At 34.8% G+C, this 26,531-nt stretch overlaps 1 protein-coding gene across 2 annotated transcripts; it reads left to right on the forward strand.

Moving 5' to 3' along the window:
* Positions 1–1,998: 1,998 nt before the first annotated feature.
* On the forward strand, positions 1,999–25,409 carry MS3_00003062 (uncharacterized protein). 2 transcript variants are annotated; one of them, XM_051210741.1, is made up of 6 exons: positions 1,999–2,094; positions 3,483–3,720; positions 14,646–14,750; positions 19,348–19,508; positions 21,478–21,681; positions 23,362–25,409. In XM_051210741.1, exons 1-6 carry the CDS (start codon positions 2,053–2,055, stop codon positions 23,605–23,607), a joined length of 996 nt encoding a protein of 331 aa, XP_051070760.1. In that variant the 5' UTR covers positions 1,999–2,052; the 3' UTR covers positions 23,608–25,409. The 2 variants fall into 2 exon arrangements, with proteins under 2 accessions (XP_051070760.1, XP_051070759.1); XM_051210742.1 differs by lacking the exon at positions 23,362–25,409 and having other exon boundaries at positions 16,105–22,129.
* The last annotated feature ends 1,122 nt before the right edge of the window (positions 25,410–26,531 follow it).

The following is a 26,531-nucleotide window of genomic DNA, read 5'->3' on the forward strand; positions in this document are numbered from 1 at the left end:
AACACAGTGAATACAACTGGAAGCATCGTATCCTAAAACTAAGTTAGCCGTGGAACCACTAATGGATTCAATGATTATGATGACCTTGTGCTACATTTGTGAAACTCGGTAACACCTGACAGTTACCGTTAACTAAATTGCTCACAGCCTCTCTTACTAAACTCATCATGAGCTTTGCCATAATATGTGTTTTTGATGAACTCGACCATCAATGTGTTTGAGACCACAGGTAAGAAAAATGTCAGTATATTATGATATTATCATCCTGCGCTGATGACTATAATATCATTGTATGTGATCGTCTGTAATGTAGTCAGATAACCATAACATGTGCCGGTGTTTTGGAGATTATGCTAGACAGTTTGGAGTTACTGGTAATTAAACGCAAATAAACTTTTGGGCAGTAATATTATCCGGTATGTGAAACAGATGTTTTCTGACAGCTTATGCTCAAAATTACAAAAAGTTATTTGAAACTTCTTTTTCAACACCATCATTCATAAACGCTTCATTTTTACATTGACTTACATATGCTAACACACTAGATCTTTTTTGTATTAGAAATTCAGATGCTGTAATAAGGGCGTACATGAACATCACAACATACATGTCAACTCAAAGAGGCTCAGGAAAACTAACAAGGACACAAATGTTTCAGTTTGTAGCACGAAAGTTCAAAGTCAGAGTTTTCGGATATACAGAATTACGTGAGTAAAAAACTCTGGCTTTCAACCAATACTGAGCAACTGATATGAATTCGGTGAAACAAATATCAAAACATAATAAGTAACCAGGTATCTTAGAAATAAAATCCCAACGAAAGTTAAAACCATACTGTAGAAGGCAATCCGAAAGGCTCCTGAAAAGTTAAAGACGAAAAAAATGAATCAAATCGCATGTCGAAATTAAGAATCACTATTTTTCTACATACTTTAAGGTCATCTTGTTTCTCAGGATCTCTGAAAACAGTAGCAACGATTAGCTTCCTGTGCATGATTGCAGACGATCTGTTTCTAGGCAGAAGTGTACAAACTCGAAATTTCCGAACAGGAAATTTAGAGTAGGAAAGCAATCCCTCATTGTTTCGCACAGCATTTTGAAGATGATGATTAGTTGAGCACCTTTAGTTAAAAGCGCCTATCAGAATTACGTTCATCGTCTTCTTGTTTTTCTACCCAGTGACACTTTTAAGCAATTTCGACAACGAAATAGCTCGATTACATCGTATATTAAACATCAGTGATGTTAAGTGAATTTCACACTGAAGTAACTAGATAATAGTATAGCTTGTATGCTTCCTTTTCGAAAATACCGGATATGGGAATACTGAAGCGTTCAACTATTACTTTTTTCGTCAATGAATTGGTGAGGTATTCCATTTAAAAGCTTTTCATCGACCGGGAAGAAATTTCTTACAGGAATTCAGAGAAGAAAACGGTTCTTTTTTATTTTGTGGTAGCCTGTAAATTAGTGACGCATTAACTACATGGTGAAACTTGGGTCTTCATATATTAAAAATTCCCTCACGTTCGTCAGACCTTCTGAAGTGGGTACGATGGTGCTTACGTAGCATTTATGGCGTCAAAACACATACAAGCCTGTGGCCGTATTTCTCTAAATTTGTTATTAATAAAGGGAGTTTTCTTCCGAACTTTTGTTGTTTGTTCAGGATACAGTCTAACTTTTAAGTTCCTGTGAATTAAACCTTGGACTACCTAAGAATTTTGTTCCCTCCTTTTTTTCACTAACTCATATATCGAACAACCGTAAACACAAGTGCACAGCTTGAATACGTCACACTCGTGTGTACACCAGTTGATATATGCTATGATAAAACGTCTAAACAATCAAATAACCTTGAATTTTAAGATGCGAAGTGAAGCTTGGAAATAAATAAAAATTACACTATAAAACAAAAATTTAGTTTTTGAACCACTGGGTGTTTCATTTTTCACAATAATAGCTAGTACAATGAATATTGAAAATATTCGTTTGAATCACTCGATAATGTGACTAAAATCTAAGGTTACTAAAGTTACGGTTTTTATCTGTATGTATTTTCAGAGGTTGCCGTTTCAAGGGTGGCTTTACAAGGTAGATACTAATCATAAGATTTCACATTTTGCTTACTAAGCGACCAATTTTAATACTTAGATGAATAAACAGTCCAGTGGTAGTTATCGTTCGTATTTCAGTAAAAGCACCATTTTACTGATGATCACAAATGAATGTAATAGGCAGTGACGACTTATGTCGATGAACTTTGCGAATACAGTCCTTAAATGACTGCCACATACTTTTATGCAGGGCTACACGTGGAACAAAAGTCCTAATAATAATATTGAATTTTTTCTTCAAAATATTGTATCTTTGCATATTTCTGTTGTAAAAAGTTAATATGTATATTTAGTGTTCCTAAAAAACAATAATCCTATCATAGGTGAGATCAGTTTCAGTGATTTTGTTTCACGGTCTATCATCAACTGGAAAGCCAATAAAATCGAAAAGCTCTGAACATCTTTTTTTTCCTAGGCTGGTTTCCTGTAAGATCCTTAACTGATGTCAGTTTGTAGTAAGAGGAACCTTCCGATTATCTTGGAACTTCATAATACCACGTTAAGTAGTATGCAAAATACACCAAACTTTTGTTTATTGTCAATGTCTTATTCTTTATTCCATCTATCTATATCGATATTTAGATTAATTAACCATTCAAATCTACAGATTTTTACTTTAACACGATAAAAGTCAGATTGCAAAAGCGTAGTTGAACTGGATTTTTTGTTATTTACGTCGTTGTCATTTTTAGTACTAATAATTTCAATGAGTCATATTTTTCGTAAGATTCGTCTGTGCGAATAATTTATACAAAAATAAAATCTGGTTGCATTCTAGTGGTATCGAAGTGTACGGATACTATAGCAGTTTCATTAGTGAACTACTAGATATAGTTCTCTAACGAGCCTCACAAGACCAGTATATCTAAGCAAATAAAACAGTTGTTGAATATTTAATCATCTTTTGAAAATTGTAGATAGTCATTAGTAATCAGGTTTGTATTCTAGGTTATTACAGCTACCTTGACTTTAAGTGATACTATTGAGTAGAGTACAGGTTAAAAATAAGCGAGATGTTTATGTGAATCCATAAATTTAATCAAAACCCAAGAGCTTGAAGGGTTTTCCTTACTCATTTAAACAGTTGAACGGGAGTGAAGTATCCTGTAAAGTAATTTAAGTATATTCACGGTATCGATGTCAAAGAACGTATTATTGTTATTTGAAGGAAAGTTAAATATAATTAATTCCAGCCTACTACGCAATAATTTTAGAATTTAACAGAAATACTTGTGGGTTGCTTGTAGGCGGTATCCTGAATAGGATTGGTGATATTTTAACGGCATTCAAGATATTCTTGTAAATTACTATTCATCCTACTATCCTATAGTCCTTTATTTCGTCACATACATTTATTCATTTCAGAGATTGGATCTTGTACATATTCAGTCTTTTCTGTTTTATTCAACGTCCATTACTAATTCGTTGGATACTGTCTCTGTATATAATGAAAATGGTCTACCTAAAATTATCATCCCATTGCCTTCTAGACGAGAAGCATGTTCTTTTATTCTCAAACCATTACAACACACAGTTGGGGATTTATCAAACTTTATAAAATGTGAAGATAGTGGCGTCGATCGAATAACATTTTTTAGTGAAGGTAAGACTTTCTTATTAGTGAATATCATTTATTAACCACTTCAATACTTTGCTCGTTATATTTACTTTATTGGTTTACGTTACGTTGATAAGCTCGGCTGAAGTGATCAGTTTTAGTGCTGTTTGCGTCTGTCTCTGCTTCCTTTCCTTCAAACTAATCGTTCTTACCATTTTCGTATACACTAATATTTCATTCCTTCTTACTATTAGATCAGAAAATAACAGAATGTTAATCGTTAAACTGTCGGTTTGATACATAAAATTCAGTATAACCAATTTTTTTTACCTCCATTGTCACTAGTAGGGTATACTTAACAATAACTAGAATGTAAAAGTTTTATCATTTAAATATTGGTTGATGCTTGTGTATACTTCATCAATATACAGAACGATGGTTACAAGATTTGTAGATTAATACACGTATTGATTGTAAATTTGACTGATTTAGAGTTTTTAAAGGATAATATCGACCCAAAATTCATCTCATCAGATCTTATTAGGTAATAGTCTTGCGAAATGCTCTTGCAACACACGTTATTAAAGTCAGCTTTTTCAAGTATATGTATTTTTGCTGATAAGTGTGTAACGTATAGAATCCGGTAACAATTTTTTCTACTGACTACCTTCAGTAACCCAATGTCGAATTCGCTACATCAAAATGTCGATTCATGTGGATAGATGACATTTCAAACTGGTTTAGTAAAATCGAGTCAGTATAATCAACTAGACAGTACAACATTGATCAAAACTAAGTGACTGACTAATCTAATGTACATGAGTATAACTGAAAGCTTAAGGTGATAAAGTAACGAAAATTGAAAATAATAATAATTAAGTACAAAGTGAACATGGTGAGTGTGCTCATAGTATTTTGAAATTAAACGTAAGTTTAATACTATTTGTGGTAGCCATTTGATTAGTCATATTGAAATAAAAAGGATTCATCACACTACCTGGGATTATATGTATATATACCAGAATCGCGTCAAGAGCCTAATTAATGGGGTAATATTTATGAAAGGAATAAGTCCTGTATGTCACAGATCTGAATTGCAGATAATTGATTTGAAAATATATTGTCCCTCCATGTTCCTGAAGGTTGGTATGTATTTCCAAGTTGAGAAACACATAGATCGAAGTACATCAATTTCCTCAAAATATGACACCGAATGCTCTTGTTTGATGTTTAATATCGATTTAGCGAAAATTTCTGTTTTAGAGGGTGTCTAAAGTGCTCAAAGTTAGTTTAGATTCCTAAGCAACCTCATTTTCAGTAGGAAATCAATACACATTAAAAACTATATATAATATATCTAAGTTTGAGATATTAAAGATAATTTTGAAAACAAATCAATCAAGAATAACATCTACGTTGTGAATTAAAGTGTTGTTAAGGTCATAATGGTCTACTCATCACAAACTAAAAAAATAAACGAACACATTGGAACACTAAAACAGGTTCTTGGGGTAAATGACTTTACAAGTGAAGTAGTTTGTCCCCTTAGTTTTTCCACTTCTCAAGTTAAGTAGGTGTTTTATGCTAGATATGGTTTGTGTTGTGATTTTCATTTCTCATAATTTACCAACTTTTACACGATTATAGTTCTTACAGTTTAGCATCATTTTCATACTCTTGCTGCATGTCACATTGTCGTACTCGTGAAATAGTTGTAGTATGAATAAGCCTTGAGTATTAATGACCACATACAGCAGCTGATATACAACTGGTCGTTTTCGAGATCACGGGGTAGTAAGTAAGTCGTAATATAGCCCAGAATATGCTAGAATCTTTTGTGTCACACTTGGAGGACTGACAATCAAATCTTAACAAGCGTCCATACGATCTACAGGACCTTATTTATTACTTGGTTGTTTTACCAATATTTTATGTCTATAATTCTCAATGTGTAGAAATCAGGCCACGCAGTAATTGTTCTGGGTTAAATAACAGTTCTAGGGAGCGATGAAACGTCGAATGATATATCTCAATTGTAAATCATCGATTTTTCGTGAATCTGACATATGAGTGGATTTACTTAAATGTATGGTGAACGCATTCAACATACCAGCTATTTAAAACTCTAAGACTTACATTGCGTGCAAATTTAAACTGTGATAACAATCCATACATCTATCCAACACTTATACTCAGATATTTTAAATAAAATCATTTACTATTGATGTCGAAATAAACTATCCTGTCCTTTAAGTATTGAGAGTTCATCATTTGCATGTGGGCTGTGATACTGCGCGGGTGCCCAAACCGAAGCAGGTGGTTTTCTTAGGGGGCCACTCCCCGAAGGTCTGATCCACAAGGCAGTGGGGCATCGTATGGAGATGCAGTCCCGTGGAAGCCGGTGACCAACAATTGGTTCATACGCCATTTGTTCCCGCAGGATACTGGAGCCCATGTGCACCATTGATTTGGTTTGGGATCCGGTTAAAGCGCCGGACATTCGCTTTTCGTCCTCTCATTTTCGTAAACTAAACCCCCGCCACGAGAAGGCAGTGAGTAGGACTTCCCTGGCAGAGGCTGTATACTCGTGGCCGTGTGAGAGTATTTTGAGAGGGAGAGCAGACTCTCCTCACTCTCGGCTGTACCAGGGCATTTGGGTGCCTATGCCCCGACAGCTTGCAGCCCGGATGCAATCAAGGATTAGTTTTACCACCAGTTATCTGTTCTTCTCCAGAAAGTGCGTTCGACAGATATTGTAGTACTAGCCGGAGACTTGAATGCTCAGGTCGGGCGTCTAGGCACAGAAGAGAGTCGTCTAGGTGGCCGATGGGGACTCGTTGGTTGCAGGTCAGATAACGGGGACCGTCTACTGCAACTCTGCACAGACCATAACTTGTTTTTGGCTAGCACTAACTTTCGGCACAGTCATCGCCGATGTGCCACCTGGCCTCCTCCCTCTGCATCCCAAGCCTGGACTCAGATTGATCACATAGCGATCAGCTACCGCTGGCGTGGTTGTGTACAAGACTGCCGTTCTTTTGGAGTACCTATCTGGACTCTGACCATGCCTTGGTCTGCGCCAATCTTACCTTACTTTTCAGTGGCCAACGAAGTGACCGCCACCAACGGATTGATGTTAGCAAGCTGGTTGCAACTTCTGTTGCAAGGAAGTATCGAACCGAGCTAGTTTCTAGGCTAGCTACCATTCCACCGAAAAGTATAGATGAGCATTGGTTGCAATTGCAAGACGCCATGAAAATGGCGGGTACAGTCAGTTGTGGGTTCGCGAAACGTCCTGCTTATAAGCACTGGGTTTCTTCTGGTTCCTTACAACTCATTGAAGCCCGTCGGTCTACTCCGTGTGACCGTGAGTTTGACCACAAACGAAGGATGTTACGTAAGGAAACTGGGCAAAGCTTGCGTAAGGACCGAGAAGCCTGGTGGTCAGAGCGTGCTAATGAGTTGGAAGCAGCAGCTGCATCTGGTAATTACCGGAAGCTCTTCCAACCCATCCGAGCCACTGGCAGCAAGAAGTTTGGTGTGAGCGAAACAATCTGCAAGGATGATGGGATGCCAATCACTAACATCCATCGACGTCTTGGACGGTGGGCAGAATTCTTCGAAGGGCAGTTCAACTGGCCTGCTGCTCCGGCAACATCGGTCAAACTGTCCTGCCCTCCACGACCGGTGACGACTGATCCACCAAATGAGGCGGAAGTCCGCAAGGAACTCCAACTCTTGAAGCGTTACCAATCACGTGGCCCAGATGACTTACCTCCGGCTCTTTTTAAAGATGGTGGTGACTTTCTGACCAAGGAACTGACTGTGTTGTTTACAAAGGTTTGGGGACTAGAGAGCGCACCAACGTCATAGAATGAGTCGATAGTTGTCCCTATCTTTAAAAAGGGTTCACGTCGTTCCTGTAACAACTGTCGGGAGATAAGTCTACTTCCGATTGCGTCCAAGCTATTGGCTTCCGTCATACTTCGTAGGTTGTTCAAAACCCGAGAAAGATTGACTCGCGAGGAGCAGGCTGGGTTTCGTTCCGGTCGAGGATGTATTGATCATATCTTCACCCTCCGCCAAATGTTAGAACACCGCCATACTTATCAAAGGCCAACAATCGTAGTGTTTCTTGACATCAGAGCTGCCTTCGATTCGTTGGATAGGACTGTTCTCTGAGATTGTCGATTGAAGAAGGGTGTGCCTGAGAAGTTCATTAACATCCTAAAAGCCCTATATACAAACACTTCAGGCAGAGTGAGGGCATACAACCACCTCTCTCCATTGTTCCATTCGAGCAGTGGGGTTAGGCAGGGTTGCCCAATCTCACCATTCCTCTTCAACTTTACCATCGATGACATTCTGGAAACAGCTCTGATGGATGTAAGTAATGGTGGTGTGGATCTGTTGCCTGGAGAAAGACTTCTCGACCTTGAGTATGCGGATGATATTGTCTTACTGTGCGGTAATGCCCAAGCCATGCAATCCACACTTCATCAGTTGGCAATCAATGTCCGTAGGTATGGTATGTGCTTTGCACCTTTGAAGTGCAAAGTACTTCTACAAGACTGGCAGGATTCTAATCCTGTCTCACCCTGGATGGTGAACAGATAGACGTAGTCGAGAAGTTCATGTATCTAGGTAGCTGCATAAGTGCTGGTGGGGGTGTGAGTGATGAGATCAATGCACGTATAGTGAAAGCCAGAGCGGCTTATGCCAATCTGGGCCACTATTGGCGCCTTCGTGATGTTAGTCTGGCTGTAAAAGGTCGGATCTACAACGCGTCGGTAAGAGCAGTTTTGCTCTATGCTTGTGAAACCTGGTCTCTCCGAGTTGAGGACGTTAGACGACTCTCTGTGTTCGATCATCGTTGTCTCCGAAGGATTGCTGACATCCAGTAGCAACACCTTGTCAGTAATGCAGAGGTTCGGCATCGTGTGTTCGGGTACAGAGATGATAATGCAATCGATGTCACCATCTTGAAACACCGACTGCAGTGGCTTGGACATGTTCTACGAATGTCGTCCCAGAGAATTCCACGTCGTGCATTATTTGCCGACTCTGGGATTGGTTGGAAGAAGCGGAGCGGTGGTCAGTGCATGACATGGTGTCGTGGCATGAAAGAAAGCTGCAAAGGACTTGCTTCTGGCGGTCCTTCACGACTCCCTTGTTGGGGTCCGAGAGATGGTGCTACACAGTGGCTAGAGACGTTATCAGATATGGCTCAGAATAGAAGCCAGTGGCGATCCTGCTGTAACCTTCTTTTACTTTCTTCATAAAAAGTGGGTGTCTTCCTTAACTGAAAGATTTCTTCTGATTGTAACTTTCCGTTCCTCATTATTACTATTATTATTACTACACTACCTTACACCAACCTCTTCGTTATTGTTCTCTTTTTTTTACGCTCCTTACCTCTCTTTTTCTTCGAATTCTCATTGTTTTGTGTGGCGCATATATATTGGCGCTCTCTTGTACCAATATTTATGTGTTCAAATAAATAATAAATATATAAATAAATTAAGTATTGAAGAAGGTTCATACAACATCGGTTGTACACCATTATTTTAAACACTATGTCATAGTTATGCTAAAAAGTTAGAATTGAAAATCGATTTCAATTAGACGGGTACTAACACAATGGTATTTTGTAGCGACAGCTTATCAAACATTGACAAAGTCAAGTTTTTTTCTTCTGGCTATCATTGTCATTTTGGTGATTGTGTACATTTATCACCCAGAGAGCGAGAGAGAGGGAACTAAAGAAAAATTAGTTATACAGCTTATAAATTTCAAATGACCGCATACCAAAGCTAATTAGCCGGTGACCAAAAACTATGAGTATGATATACCTTTATCGTTATAGAAACGTAAATTTCCCCTACAACGTTATTCAAAACAGGTCCCTTCATATACCTCCTAGGTAGCATAGAAAAGCTCAGGGTTTTGGTAATCTATTTACTGATGGAAGCGTATCAAGCAAGACTGATTTTTCCGTGTCAAAGCTAGAGATAACTTTCATTTTAGATCATCTTTGATCTCGTTTTGGAATTCTTTAGGGTATTAGAGTTCCAATGTGTATTATTTTAAGGTATTCTGTGGTCTTAATATTTTGATTCAATCTTAATTCCGTAATGGCTACTTTAACCTAATCACAAACCAAACAGTGGGCTGTGTCTGAATACTTGGTGACTGAGAATCGGAGATCTGGGAAATGAGGACTGAACATCAGGTGTCCCAGTCAATACTCTGTCTTATAAATTTACTATGTTCTAACTGTCCAAAGAAAGAATAAAGCATGATAAACTGCACATTTTTGCAAGGGATAAAATTTCTTAGCCAGAATCAGGAACTTAAGCAAACTTTGAGATACGAACTACGGAAAACGAGCCAACAAGTTCTTGAGATTTTGAATATTAAAATCAAACGATTAATTAGTGGTACGTTATGAAAATGGAATTTATGTTATGTAGCATACCGTACTCTAGTCAAAAACATTTTATTATACAGTAATGAGTGTATCATCCCAGTTTAGTTGTCAGCGACTTCATATTTTGATATAAAAAGATGGGTCGAAAATTAAACTAATATTTTATGGATGATATATATATACCAGTTGTACTTCAAATGATAAATTATAAATCAATCAGTCAGTCAGCTACAACGTAGAATCATGCACATATATGCATCGGTCTAAGTTGCCATACCTCATTGGCACAACAAGATGAACACCGAAGTCATAGTAGTTAATTCAGTGGTGGTAATATATAAAAGAAAGATTGCATATAAGGACATAGTACAGGAAGAGAGAATTAGTTTGTAGAAAGAAAGATATGAAACGATTTTAATTTCATAGTTTAAAGAAAGACAAAGAGTGTATACACCTACGCCTGACCGTTTTTGCTACCTTGACGTGGTGGTCGGACTTACCTATAGTGATGAACCAATCGAGCTATACTGTCTGGAACAATTGTTCCTCAAGGTCCTACCATGCCAAACAGGTCGGTTGAAGAGAGATAAGACTAAAAGCAGAAAACCCAAGGTCTGAGGGCGAAGTCGTACTGCTGACTGTACAGAGGTGTGACGGCAGTAAGGTGTTTCCTTCAGACAACCAACATAACAGCGATGCTATCTTCCCACAAGGAGGGGTGGGGTTAGAAAAGGTCGACCTTAAAAATGCACACCTCTCCTTATCCCATGGATATCCGTCTCCGGCGGTAAGGTCTCAACACGTACGGAGCTAACACGAAAATTACCCACAAGAAGGTTGTGTGTGACCGACCTCAAGCAGTTGTCCCTTGGGCACTGCGGTCACGCTCTCAGGCCACTAAGAGCACCTTTAATCCAACTTCTTTTCCAGGTACCTCCAGAAGAACCCTTCCACTATGTGGGAAAGCAGGAAGTGATAACCACCCTCATGTCTCTAACAACACTGAAGATCACTGTATTCATAATCAACCTTCCTCTTCATTTCCTATTTTTCGTTCTACATCGACTCTCAACACTAAACTTCTTCTTTTGGCTTCCTCCTCAAGTGTCACCATAGCCAACGATTTTAATGCTCAAAACACTGTCTCTGGTCTACCGAAACCTCGCTCCAAACTACACATTAGAGCCTTCAACGTACTCACCCTATGTCAAATCGGTCAGCAGTCCTCCTTGGCTAAAACCCTAGAATCTCGTACCATTGATGTATGCTGTGTCTCTGAAACACGCCTACAGAATCCTAGTGTGGTCATTCACTTAACCTCACCTCGCTAAAATGAGGAGCCGATGAGATACACCCTCCGTCTATCTGCCGACCCGACGGTAAGTTCTCATGGACTTGCATGTGTAGGCATAGCACCAAGTACGAGGGCAGAACAAGCACTATTAGAGCGGATCCGCGCTAACAGTCGTCTATGTGCTGTTCGGCTAAACGGCTCCGTAAGAACTCGGAAGAATAGGGGCACACGTCGTCGCCTTTTCGTTGTTTCTGCCTACGCTCCCACTGACTGCAGCCCGGATGAAGTGAAAGATGACTTTTACAGAAAGCTTTCTGAATTTTTCCAGAAGGCTAAACGTTCAGACATAGTACTCGTAGCAGGTGACTTTAATGCCCAGGTAGGTAGCTTAAACCAAACAGAAAGACATTTGAGTGGGTATTTTGGTATTCCGGCTCAGCGAACAGATAATGGCGACTGTCTGCTGCAACTGTGCTCAGACAGTTGTTTATTTTTAGCAAACACTAATTATAAGCATAGGGACAGACATCGTTTAACATGATGCCCCCCCGCACCAAACCAATGATGGAATCAGATAGACCATATTCCCATCAGTCATCGTTGGACAGGGCCGATAGGAGATTGTCGCTCATTCTGGAATACCTGCTTGGACTCCGACCATGCTCTAATATGGGCACGCATCTGCTTGCGCCTCACCGAACGCAGAAAAGCCACACTTAAAAGACCCATTGGAATTGAATTGAGTAATGAAAAAACCAAAATTAGGTTCCAAGAACAACTGAGGTCACACTTAGGTAGTTCTGAAAACGAGTCTGACCCAGATGTTGCTTGGAAAGATATACAAACAGCTGTGTAAACAGCAGTGACATCTATCAGTGATTTAAACCACAGGGTTACGAAAAACCAATACATTTCTTCTACGTCTATTGGACTGATGAATTATTGTAAAATCATCCCCCCATCAGGCTCTGGACACGATGAAGAGCTAAAGCAAATCAGATCTGGGTTAAGCAGAAGTCTAAGGAACGAACGTGAGTAGTGGTGGGCAACGAAAGCAAAAGAAATGGAAAAGGCGTCGGCTGTAGGTAACGATTATAAATCAATCTTAACTAAATATGCTAAAACCACTCAGTACTTTTAAGTGTTTTTCATCATTGCATACCACTGAATACCTCCAATACTTTCGTAGATAGAACACAGAACAACTGTGTTACCACTATTCAGTCATCAAGTTCGAGTATTGTATTTTCATCTCACTAGAGAAACCGATACTCAGTTTTGTCTACACAATGGATAGTCCTTTATATATATGTATATATAGAAAGAGAATCAGTAACATTCAGATATTATTATGTTATGTTGTACACTTCATCATTCCTCTACATATATCCATCAGTTCGGAAACTTAACGTTATTTTGTACCAGCTTAGAGTTATAAGGTTTTCAGTGGTATTATAATTACTATTGCATCATGAAGTAAGTGTTCTATGTCGATTTCTTAGAGTGACCTACATTATATATTTATCACTATTAGTTGTCTGTTAATTAGCACAACTTTTGAAATCACGTTTATTTTTCGAAATTATACTACTGGAAAATGTGTATAACGAAATGCAGTCAAAATTGATCATTGTTAGTGATTGAAGATTGACGTATTGATTTAGTTTCAACTGAAAGGAATATTTACAAAGATCGATTTGAAATACCACTTGAAAATTGATAAATCTATAGGCTAGGTTGTTAGTAAGACCGTTTTGAATATGTCTAGTAAACAGAAACAAAGTACGACCTATCCCACGTATGTTTTCTCTGGTAAACTATTGGTGATGACAGTTGTTTTCAGCACGGAATGTTATCAATCCTGGAACTACTGAAAGCCAGCTAACCCTAAAAAAAATATTCAGTCCTGGATTATATCCGTTTAAAAGTGCTCATCCACAACCCGACATAAAGGAGATCCCAATACCTTCAGTGTAGGATGTAGTGCAACCATCACATTGTGCCATCCGTATGTAAGTTGGCTCCACGAGTTATTGACGCGTACCACTGAGCAGTTGTAAACTAAAAAATGGCCTATCAATGCTACCTGGTCCCAAAAGGCACTCCACATAATATCGTTTCATGATTAAAATGAACTTAAAATAATATTTAAAGATCCCTGTGGTCATCTAAGTAAATAATAATAGCATTCCTGGAAAAAGGGCTATATTATTCAGATTATTTTTTATTGAGACGTTTACAACCCCTGAAAAAATATTAGGTGCTTTTTGTCGAATATATATTCTAATATGTCAAGTTCAAACATTTGATACTCAGACGTTGTACGCAATGTATCGTTTCTCAAACAAAAATTTAGAACTGGATTCATTTTTTATGTTGTATATATATGGATTTATAAGTAGGGAGTAGTTTCTAGAGTCCGTCTACAACTTCTCTTTTCTGTAAAGTATCACTAGTTGTAGTTAGTTTATAAAACAGTAAAACACCACTACAAACAAAGTAGTTTGTGATATATATGTTCATCGACTGAAATTACCATTCAACATATAAGTCCAGATAACGAAGATTAACAAAATAGAAATCAAATAAGTCAAAATTATTATAATGACAGCAGTAGTGAGCTATACATGGAAAATATGATTCTGAAGAAAAATAATATTAAGGGATAAAATACATGAGTTACTATTTGAATTCAAGATTTAAAGGAAGATGAATAACTAATACACTTGCATCAGTGTGGCTATTTTCAGACCGTTTCACCTAAGGGCTCCAGGCATAAAATTTGATTATCGCTCAAGCCCAAACTCTGAAGTCTGAACTTCCCAGCCTGACTCAGTGTGAAAACAGATGATTTTATGGAATTATGATATATTTTGGATTGGTAATCATTACGTTTCTCAGTCTAATCTTATCCGAGACAGGATTATAAGTGTAAGGTGTTGCTTAGAATCTACAGCATGTCCCTGTAAAAATTCATAGCCACATCAAAGGATTTATGCTTCCTGCTTAGTGCTCGTTGCATAACCGCAGTATTATTGACACGGGCTGAAACACACTATTTGATACCATCCATGATCAGATACTCCAACCTTTGTATATTTTCTACCTTCATAGACCATTTTTAGCATTTATAAAGTTACATTGAACAAAATGCTATACAATATTCTTTATCTATCAGACATACCACCTCCGATAGGATAATCCTTCATAACTGATGTGTGAATGATGTTATTTACAAATTCACAGATGGGACGAGGATCGCAAAATCAAATTCGATTTCCGATCTACTTACTTCTGATTTTCACATAATTATCAATGACCAAAAATACCATGTAGATACGTCGTCAATCTGTAAGTCCTTTTTTGTTATAAAATATAATACCTTGAACCGCTCTTGAAAAACCTTTAATTGTAGTTAATGAATACCCATTCTCTGCCGAAAAAATCAGAAACAACTGTCCGGTGATTTTTAGTTTTCAATGTCTCTTTTTCTTCACTGTAAATATACATTAAAATATGGAGATGATTTCTATGTAGAGTTGGGTTAGGACTAGAAGTAATATTTAGGAGTTGGATTTCATACATTTTGGGGGTTCTTCAGCTGGATATGCCACCATCTAAGTATTGATGTTCACACTTGAACCCGAATCTAGTACCTTTCGCTTCAAACAGCTAACACATTGTTCTCTGAGTTAAGACATCCACCACCTTGCGCAGTGGGGTTGATATAGTTTAAATTTTCCTGTTGATATTAAGGGTTTGAATTGATTAGTTGCCTTCTAAAATATAAAACAAATACGAACATATTTTCCGCTAGGTTTCGCGTAAATATCTTAATGGTAATGTGTGTCTCATAAAAGGAAAGATCCCATAAAACATTACAAGTCAACGCTATAATGCTCGGAGCTCAACTTCGTGAAAGTATTCTCTCAGATCTTGATGATAAGTCATATAAACTACATTGTGGTCAATTATACGATGAATTTTATGTTTCCTTAAGGTTTCAAAAGAATTTAAAGTAAATACAGTTTATAAAGTATTCGTTAGTTTTACAAATAGGGGATATGTTTTTGTTTTATGACTGTTTCTGCTTTTTAAATTAAACTAACATTTTTAATATCGTTTTTAATATCGCTACGTAAAATTTATTCTCTTTATTCAACTACTACACATTGTTCAAATGCATAATATTTTTTCCTATGTTGAAATATGTTCCAGTGAATAATTATTGCAGGGATACCAGTTCTGGGCTTCATTTTCTAACACTTTTAACTCGGAACATTATTTTATTTAGTGGAAACAATGGGCTGATGAATACTGTCTATACAAAATCTTCACTGTCAATTTAAACAGTTAGTATCTAATGTAATACCGAAGTATATCGAGCTGTTGAGTCCATTAAAAAATCTCAGTTAACAAAAGATGAATCTAGTAGTCCCAAATTAACTCATTGGTATCCTAATGTATTTCATATTCTCTTTTGGTTTTATTCACCAGGTCTGTAAGGATATTTAAGCCAACTGTTCAAATTAGTGATGTTTGTTTTTCAACTGTTCATATTTTAATCGAATAGTAACGAATCGATTTCGCAATATTTTTCTGTTATTTTGCCATGTAAATAATTTAGTAATCAGTTATTTTTATTTTGAAAAGTCAATAATTTGGCTATAATATCACTGTCGTTTATTCCGTTGTTTTATTCAAGCAAAATACATCAAGATAACTGAACATTTTGATTGGATTAAAGCGTTCATTGAACAGGTTTTGTACGTAGCTCGTGACCACCATCGATTTTTTCCTGTTTATATGAACCAATAAAATAAATACTTCGCATAAAAGATAGTTATTATTTAGTGAGAGGTAGTGGTTCGTTAAAATAGGAGGTGGGGTGTATCTTTAATCACATCAGCTTATGGGAAATCAAATAAATCAGTTGATTATTAATTGTATCAATTTTAAGAAAGGATGTGAACATAAAGTGATTCACAGTTGAAGAAAAGAATCGTGCTACCAGGTAAAATCTAGCTAAATCTCCGGATTGCAAATTGTGATTTTTATATCTAAGATAATTCACCATACCAATCATACTGTTTAACGAAATTAACTTATCATTGTGTATCAATGCCAAGGTTGGACATGATTTTATTTTATTTGAACACATAAATATTGGTACAAAGGGGAACCGAATACATATGCTCCACACACGTCACGTGATTTGTGTGTGGGCTGTGATACTACCCGGGTACCCAGACCGAAGCAGGTAGTTTTCTTAGAGGGTGACGCCCGGAGCCTTCGACCTAAAGTCTGATCCACAAGGCACTGGAGCAACATCAAGAGATAGTTCCAAATAAATTGAGGATTGGGTAGAAAGTTAATAATAAATGTATTTTCTGTCACATCCCAATCAGTATAAAAATCGTATTTTTGACGTTTCGTGACTTAGTAGAAGACGCTTCTTCAGAGCACACATTTTTATTTACTCCGAAGAAGCGTCTCATATTAGTATCAATAATTCAAACATTCAGGTAGTAATTTAAATAGTTAGGGTGCTATCTCTCCTATCGTACTAGTGATATATCTTTAACTTCCGTTAGTATATTTCAACATAGTCGACAAATCATATGATTTGTCCTTTTTTAAGCTTTCTGTCAGAACAACAGAAAACGAAGTGAGCTGTGACATGTCTTTTGAGGTTACTATACATCATCTACGTGACTATGCAAGCGAAATGTGAATATCACAACGTACGTGAATTTATGGACTAAAATAAGTATATAACTAATGTATTGTTATAACAAAACTAGAGTACATTTAATAAATTTGTATTCCTAAACAGTAAAATATAACTATAATTTCGCACAGTTGTCTAGAATTATCGTGCTCTTCAAGAGAGCTGAAAGACCTTGACTCAACCACGTTTAGGGTCGTCATAACATACTCTTGGAGGTTACACCTTCGGATGAAACACTTTTCCAATGCTCCCTGGCTTCCAATAGATCTTCAGTTGGTTGATTTTAGTTCGTAATGAAAACCGTCTTCAGAATGAATTTATCTGCATGAACCATCTAACATGATAAAGTTTCCATTTTCAAACTAGGAATTTTAATGATTCTCAAAAAATCACTTTCATAATGAAGTACTGAAAGAAATCCAAAGTTTTGACTTTTTAATGCCAAATTTGAATTAGTTTTTTGAAGGGAAAATTTTAACGGTATAGTATTGTGAAAAATAATAATAGTACGTTTCTAAAAAGATTGATTTATAAGTTATTTCATGTAGAAGCTTATCAATTAGTTATGTCTTGCAACTTGAACTTCTTTTGTTTGAATTTACAAACAGAAAAAAGATGATATAAAGTGATTATAAAATATTTTTAGATTTCACTCACACCATATATACATTACATCAGCTGACTTTCAAGTGTAACATAATTATTGTTTCTTTTTAACTGATATTTAAAAAAAATAATGTAGGTTCAGCTGGTCAAATATCTTTTTATTTTTTGGTCAATACTCACCATTATTAACCTCCTCAGAGAGTAAATTTACTGTATGCATTAGAATGGAATTTTCATGTGAATAAAACATAGTTTTAGACATTGCACCTATAATATTACTGTTTTAAGTCACATACTTTGAACATTATTTTTTAATATTTTCAGTTGATTGAAATTTTAATAATCACATTTTCCAATATTATATTGGCCAATTGAAGCAACTAACTTGACTATAAAGGTTTTTCAGCGAAATATGAATCAGTTAAATATAAAAGAATAGCTGTCCATCATAATTTCAAACTTGAAATTATTGACTCATGGTTTGACCTTGTTCAATCACGAATACACTAAAACTTTTATTTAATTTGAAACGGTTAAAAATAGTTCTGACAGTGACATATTGTCAGTTTCAATAAATGCATATGAAAAGTGTTTTTATCCCCGTAAGCATAAGAAATCCCTAAGTTTTATTCATATTTACAAAACCGTTTCTAAAAAATATGTAAATCAGCGTCTTGCTGTAACTACTTTTTAAGAACAACACATATTCATTATAGGTATTCATGATGAGTTCGATTACACTTCTCGGGGTGGAAGTAGGTGTAGAACCAGAATTACTAAAATTGCGATACATTCTGTATATCTCCTACCATTGTTTCGTCACATGCTGAAATCTGGCAGTAAATTAAGCTATAACTATTCAGTTATAACAGCGGTACTAACTAAACAAAGTTACACATAATATGTAGAATTTACAGGGATACCTAGACAGTTTTTATATTGCAGATATACCATTCTATCTAATACCTAGTACATTTGGGAGAATCAAATGAGCAGTGAGTATAAGTTTCCTATCAAGCAGAGAACGGTATTCTGTACCCCGAAAATTAGTACAGTCAAATTTTCAAACAAAACAAAACGTTTTTGTTAAGTAAGAAACTTAGTTCTATCCACAATGGATAGATCAAATCCATCAACTTAATGGCAAACAGATAATGAAAATGGAAGCCAATAAATATAAAGTAAAACAAAATTAAACCAATCAGTAAAAACGATACAAATAAAGCAATACATTGAAAAAACAATGGTAAGTAAAATGAATAATAATAATATTCTCTAAAACCAAAATGAACAAAATGCTCACTAAACCAAAATATTGAGAACAGCTACCTTACCTTTTAAATGAAATAAAGCGTTATTGTCAATTGTAGGGTACACATAGTGGGACTACACACATGCATACAAAGAAGGCCTTACACTAGGTGTAATATTTTTAATCACAATCACTTTTGATATTATAAAAGGCCTATGAAGCCCGTATTATAGATGTTGTTTGTCAGTAATTGTTAAGTGTACATACTTGATGTTTTTCAGGAATTCTAAATGTCTATTTATCATAAATGATTACCTTATTTACTGCACTTCTAACAAATTCTGATTTTTTCTCCACAGCCTCCCAGTTTACTGCATTGCCGAAAGATTTAGCAAACGTTCGAGAACTAATCTCAAAACTTGCCAATGCCATTCATGTTGATGAATTTTATGCACAAAAGCAACAACAACTTGAGAAATGTATAGAAGATGTGAATCTGCAATTGGAACCATTTGAAAAGGTATACCAATTAATTTGGATTAAATAACTGTACTAGAAGTAGTTTTAAGAATCATAGTGGAATAAACATTACGTCTTATGTAGTCTATGCATGTGTATAAATGTCTTTATGCATACTAGATCAAGATGTAGGATTTATTGTGTACTGCTATCTTAGTATTATCACTTAAATTTTAACTTCAATTTAAGTAATGTAAGATTAACAGGTATTAGTAACCTGAAAGTATTATTTGTCAGTGAAAATATCAAAATAGGATATAACCTTAACCCTCTATTGTTTCTGAGATATCTAACAAGTATGCTGATTTAGAGAGGGCAGACTAAGAGATAACACCAGTCTGCTGAATGACTGACTGGTAGATTGAGGCGTGTATGGAGGTATGGTCTTTTTCATTGAAGTTTGTCACACAATCAGAATCTATGTTTAAAAATCTTAGGTGCCGTCTCTTGAAATCGGTCGCAATGACTCAGATGTATTTATTTTCCAGATTCCTCCTGGGCTTTAGACATAGTATTATTCCATACTTTAATTCCCTAATTATATTCGTCCTTTTAGAGCTATTTAGGCTATATGCTTATTTTTCAACTGCTGTTGGACTCATTTGTTTGACTTCTTCGCTTTACATTATGCTAAATTCTTCTCTCTGTTTTGATGGGAAGCATGGAAACCTGGACTGATGCATAATACGTATACTATGTTCAATGTTTATTATCTGAATACCGATAAAACCTAGTTAGGCAACACAATTTGCGTTTCCCATCCTTTCTGTAATTATTTAGTTAGAACTGTTCATAAATTCATTAAGTATTACTCTAATGCAGTTTTCTTCTCCTTCATCTATTTAAAACTGTTATTCCATGTTTGAGAAAACTTTCAATCGGATGGGAAAAATATGCCCTTTTTGAGGGAAAACTTATCAATTATATTTTTGTGTAGTGATTTTTGGAAAAAGACTCTATTCTTGAAAAAGTCCTTTTATTTGACAAGTATCTCCGGACAAACAGTGTTTATTCCGAGGGAAAAATAAGTTTTCCGTGCCATTTTTACCGGCTATCAAAAATTAAAATTGCATTAGTAAAATTCTCAATGGTTGGAGTTTAAAAAATTTAGCATTCCGTTTGGCAGTCTGGTCCCAGCTTCTTTAGAAGAACAATAAGAAAATCGGAGTTATCTTTCTTACAAACTGATTTATCAGATAGTTAAATTATGACATAAAGTGAACATCCTCTTTCGATCCCACTGACAGAAATCGCTTTTTTCTCTTTTCTAACTATCAGTAACAACGATATTGAATGATTTATTATGAATTCTCATTCATAATGTGGGAAAATAAACTATGAGTTTGCCAGATGTAAAGGTTTGAGTTTTCCCGTTGTCTTAAATTTTGAGAAAGGAAAATTTTAATCGTTACAACTAGTGAATATCATACATATTGGACAAATTGGTGTTTATCATGACTGAACACCCTTTTGGATAATGTTGTGACTTTCTACTGGTACATGTTGCATTCAAGTCAGCGTAAACATCAACGGTATATATATATATATATATATATATATATATATATATATATACTACCCATTCCTCTAACTATTCAATTCGAAGAAGATTGAAAAATTATTCTGTCTAAAGCAAACAAGTGAGTAATTTTCTGAGTAAATCGTTGATTTTATTGTTACCCTTAGGGTACATTTAAAAAAAGGATTAGCTTCCTCTAGCGTATTTTTTATAAACACTTTTTTCCAATCAAGAATCGAACTCAATTCTCGTTGAAATACGTACTTCAGCAGAAAACAGTGAATTAGGATTATCAAGTTGTCTGAGGTAAACTGATATGGATTTTATCTTAACTCAAATAAATCAACTAGCCATATTAAGCATCACATGTGAAAGGTTCTCAAAGTTTGACAATTAGTATGTTATGTAGCATTTTTTCCTTGCGTTAATCTTTTAATAATTTCTGATTTAGAAAAAGTCAGTCATTGCTGTACAAGCAGCACAGCGAACACGTTGGCTTACTTGGCTTGGATTAGGTGCAATGGGTATACAATTTGGATTACTGGCAAGATTAACATGGTGGGAATATTCATGGGATATTATGGAACCCGTGACATATTTTGTTGGTTATGGAACTAGCATGGCTATGTATGCCTATTATGTGATTACACGACAGGTTAGTTTGAATGCACCATTGTGATTCTTGCGATCACTTTTGTTGGGAATCCTGTCAATTTCATCTCGTTGAGCCAGCATACATCTGCGCCAGGCTCCATGTTGATGATGGATGATTGTGATTAGTGTACTTTTTTACCTGAAAAAAGCGGGTATTTTGAATATAATCGTAAAAAGTAGATAATGTATGGTTATTCTTTCATGCCTTTAAGGATACATTTCTTTACTAAATGCTCAGGTGGACGGGAACCATGCGTAGTAATTTCTGTTGGTTTACAATACAATAAATTGAAAGTAAAACTTTACTTAATGTCGATTCAACAGTCCGCAGGGTGTATCAATTGCTTATGATTACACAATACAGTTATTCTTCCTTTTCATTCGTAGATTATTAAATAATTCATTTTCAATGCTTTCCTGAATTCATTAATTCATTGTTTTAATTGAGCACATGACATTGTCTTAAGTATTATAGCATAACAAGTATTTATGTATGTGTATATTTATTTTTTGTCAAAAATATTCATCGTTAGTTAAGTGAAATACATTTTCACAACTGATCAATTTTTTGTTTTAAGACATTTATTTTTTCGAAACTGACATACACTTTTTGTGTACCATAGATAATTAAACGAGTGGATTTTCCGTAGGTGTTAATCAAACAATATTTCATTAGTCATGCAAACGTTTATGAGTGTAACATTTGAAATGTAAAATGTAAACATCTCGAAGAGATGTATCGATTTGTCGTATTAAGAATTAACAATCAAATCCACTAATCATTCTAAATCTCGAAAAAATAACTATTCTGATGAACAAGGTCTAAAATGAAGCAATAACAATATAAGAATAGTTAATTTAAATGTTTGGTACATTTACTTTATTTTAGTTCAAATTTATATTGAAATATATGGTTATTTCAATCTTTTTCTGATATCTGAATGTTGCGTACTCGACTGTGCAATAGTACACATTACTGAATGATTTTTAAGGTAAAACAGCCGTCCAGTGGTTTTTAATATTCCTTATGTTGTAATAAAATTTATATGCAGTGATACAAGATCTTCACACAGTCATTCAATCTACCAAAAATTTATTCTGACTTACGAATCATTGATTATTGAATTTCTATGCGAAAAGTCTAAAGACGAGACAAACAGGAAATTGGTCGGTACTTCATGATTACCCAATTGTAAATATCATAGTATGACTGAAGGTCATTCGATGCCTGAGTAACTCGTTTGTAAATTCTCTGATTATGAAACTGAGTGACACGAGGTCAAATCCAACAGGAAGCATAAATTCCTTCAGTATTAAAGGTACACCTTGCCGGTGAACTCAAAACAACAATAAACTAAGATCCAAGGTTTTCTTCTGACTATTTCTAACCATCTTATATCTAAACTTTGAGATAAAAAGTTACTATTCGGAAATTCTATCAAGAATTGATAGATGATTATTATTACTTTCGGTATCTGGTTAAATATGTTGATTGAATCACCTACATTTATCTAACATGCTTGTAATGTTGAAAATACTCTTATGGTATTACAAAACAATCTGTATAAAACTAATAAAAAGTCTGTTTTCATTTGAAAGTTTCACAATACAACTTTTTCACTTCTTAATGATGAAATAATTTCTTTTATTTTTCTTCTTAAATCTAAACCATTTATCACAGGATTACACACTTCCCCAAGTATTTGATCGTGAATATCTTAAAAGCTTTTATAAATCAGCTGATAAATCATCATTTGACGTACAGCGTTACAATGAATTACGTGACGAACTAGCTCATTTGAAATCAGAACTACGTCGTCTTAAAGATCCTCTTTTATATCAGTTACCTTTACAACAAACTGAATATATGATACCTGAACAAGTTGAAAATATTCTAAACCAAACTAAAAATTCACCGCAAAAATAATACAAAAAGAACAACAAAAAAGTCAGCATCTATACTTCGTTTAATGTTTTTACTGTTTTATTTCATGCCAGTTGATCTCAACTATAATTCATGACATTACAATACTTATTATTAATTTTTCTCTTTCATTTTACTAATTTTACTGTATTGATATTTTTATCCCATACATCCTCTCGTTTGTAGTTTAGTTTGTCCAGCACATTGCCGTTGTGACGTCTCTTTACTTTTATCTTTGTTATGAGTGATGAATACAAATAATGATAATGATTAGTTTCAATTATGAATCTCTGTAATATAGTATGTTTTTATTTCTGTTTTTCTAAATGTTCACATCAAACATATTTGTTAACTTCGACCTAAATATTTCAGCTCAGCTTCTTCAATGCAACATTGAACAGTTCAGCATTAAAAAGAAACAATGAAAGAAGAGTGTACTCACCAAAAAAATATGAATGTATTGTTTGTTTCTCATCGTTAACTTTGTCTTTTAAATAATTTTCTTATGTGAATAAAATGAGGACAATTATTGACTGACTTTTAAAGAATAATATTTATTGTGTAACTATTCTATGTCCAGAATGTCTTTCGTTAACTTTTAACAAAAAGAACAAAATAAATTTAAGGAATCGTGAGACGTTTTACTGGGCTTTTGTATGAACTATGTATAGAAATCAGTCTATTATTTTAAATTGAATAAATGACTGATATCATAACTCATTTCATTAGTTCGAATTTGTCTTTGTTTGTATGTTTAGTGTGCTTGTTTCTATTACATATATATTGACTGACGTATATAATTGGCTTTATATTTTTATTTGTCTCTAGTTTCCTCACTATAAAGATAAGTTATACAAATTTTTCCTCTTGTATACATCCTAGCTTTGTTTATTTTTCTTTCTCCATAGATGAATGGTTTCTTTTTATAGCTTCTGCTTCATTCTGATTATATTGTTTGTATCTTTATCAACACGTAGAAGCTTTTGATATTATAAATGATAAAGTATGAATATAATTTCTAATTAGGTTTACATTGATTTGTTTATTCTTTAATTCAACTTTTTTGGAAATATTTTTTGCATTACAAAGTGTTGTCAGCTAGAAAATAAATAAGAAGCTGCAGGGAATGAACAATTGATTAATTCGATTTTGAGATATCTCATGAATGTTTACCCACGATCCTATATTGGATCGAATTTAGGAATATTATAGTATCATAGTAATTAAACCACGTGAGTCTGAATTCAGGAGTCAGTGCTTAAAATTGGAGTGGTAAAGAGCGATCCTCACCCAATCCAATTGGTAAATTCATATTTTATTGTCGATTATACTAACTTCCTGATTTATAAAGCAAATGGGGATAAGACTGACATGTATTTGTTGAGATATTCCATTATTGTTAAAATAAAACATGATAATAGCTTAGTTATATCAAAACTAATCCTGGACTCACCCTTCGTCCCGGAGTGAACATCAAATCTGCGATGCAGGTACATCCAGCTGACGGGTCCAAAACAGGACGAAACATGCATTCTGGATTCCACTTCTAGCCACCATCCAATCCACACAGGATGCACATATACCAATAAGAGACTGATCAGTTACAGGCCTGGACAACAATGGGAAGATACAAGCAAACAACACCAAGTGAATAATACTTAAAGCTTTGAGATATACTTTTATCAGTTGCTTTCTAATAATAAACCCAATTATTCTAACATGATGCATATCAATGAGCGGATTTTTCTGAAATATTTGACAGTAGCATATTTTCATGTAGTTGATATAAAAATATAATAATTTATGAGATTCTTGGTTCCTAATTAAATTACATAGCATAAAATTACTTTATACTAAAGAATATACTTTAGAAATTTGTGAAGGTGCACAGTTTAAACAAATATATTTTTATGTTGTGTACTGTTCCATTTAATTAGTCTGTCATGATAGCCTTTCATAATGACAATCGTAAGCAGTATGATACTAAGGTTTTACTCTTTCAAATGGTGAATCGTTAACATCGGTTAATCAGCTTTTAAAATATTAGATTCCAAATATTATTTATTTCTTTGCATTTCATGTTTCACTAAAGACAACTTAGGTGAAATTGCTTGAAAATTATAAAACATATTTATCCCTTAAGTCTATATATTTGAATTGCATGGGTTGAGAATAAAAATGCTTTTCCACAAAATACCTGAAATCTTGGTATGTATATAGTATTCTGTTACTCTTGAGTGATATGCAGGTCCAAATACAGTATGCAACTTCTATCCGGTAAAGATACTTAAAATTTAGTTATTTCCTGTACAATAAGTATGTTTAGGGCAGTCTAGGGTGCAGAAGCAGCCATATTCTAGAGCGCTAGACTTCTACCAAGCACAACTCATAAGTGGTAGTGCCAGGGTCTCAAATTGTAGTTGTATCACTATTGAGAGCATTGATTAATTATGATGCGTCGTTCAACTTACGCTTATTAAATTTTGTCCCGGTATTTTATTATACAAACTAATGCTAAGTTATTTGTTTAGGGAAGATTTTACCGACTACATGGAACTTTTTAACAATTACACTTGTAGCTATTAACAATGGACATACTTGTTTGCTATAAAGTTAAGAATAGAAAATGGAACTGAGTACGTTCTTTTTGTGTTTTGTTTAAAAATCAGTACTTCCTTACAATTAGTTCATTCAATTTAGTAAAAATAAAATGTTTCAGTTTTGGAAAAATATGTCATCATACAATAACACTGAATTTTATAAATTACGAAAAATACGATTACCATTATCGATTTGTTAGAATTAATTGTTGCTACATCGTTAAGTAATTTTGAGTATTCTAAATGCAAACCTCTTGAAATGATGGAAATAGTTTGTTTAAGGTCAGGCAAGATAACCATGGTTGCATAAGTAACTGAGTAGATAAA

Source organism: Schistosoma haematobium, chromosome ZW (genome assembly GCF_000699445.3).
Source record: "Schistosoma haematobium chromosome ZW, whole genome shotgun sequence".
Lineage (NCBI taxonomy): Eukaryota > Metazoa > Platyhelminthes > Trematoda > Strigeidida > Schistosomatidae > Schistosoma > Schistosoma haematobium.

What these genes read in the sequence shown, in the direction of transcription:
- MS3_00003062 (XM_051210741.1), top strand. Translation starts at nt 2,053, where the DNA reads ATGTATTTTCAGAGGTTGCCGTTTCAAGGGTGGCTTTACAAG. An exon ending in TTCAAGGGTGGCTTTACAAG is followed by an intron (nt 2,095 to 3,482) that starts GTAGATACTAAT and finishes TATTCATTTCAG; the next exon opens with AGATTGGATCTTGTACATAT. An exon ending in AATTGGAACCATTTGAAAAG is followed by an intron (nt 19,509 to 21,477) that starts GTATACCAATTA and finishes TTTCTGATTTAG; the next exon opens with AAAAAGTCAGTCATTGCTGT.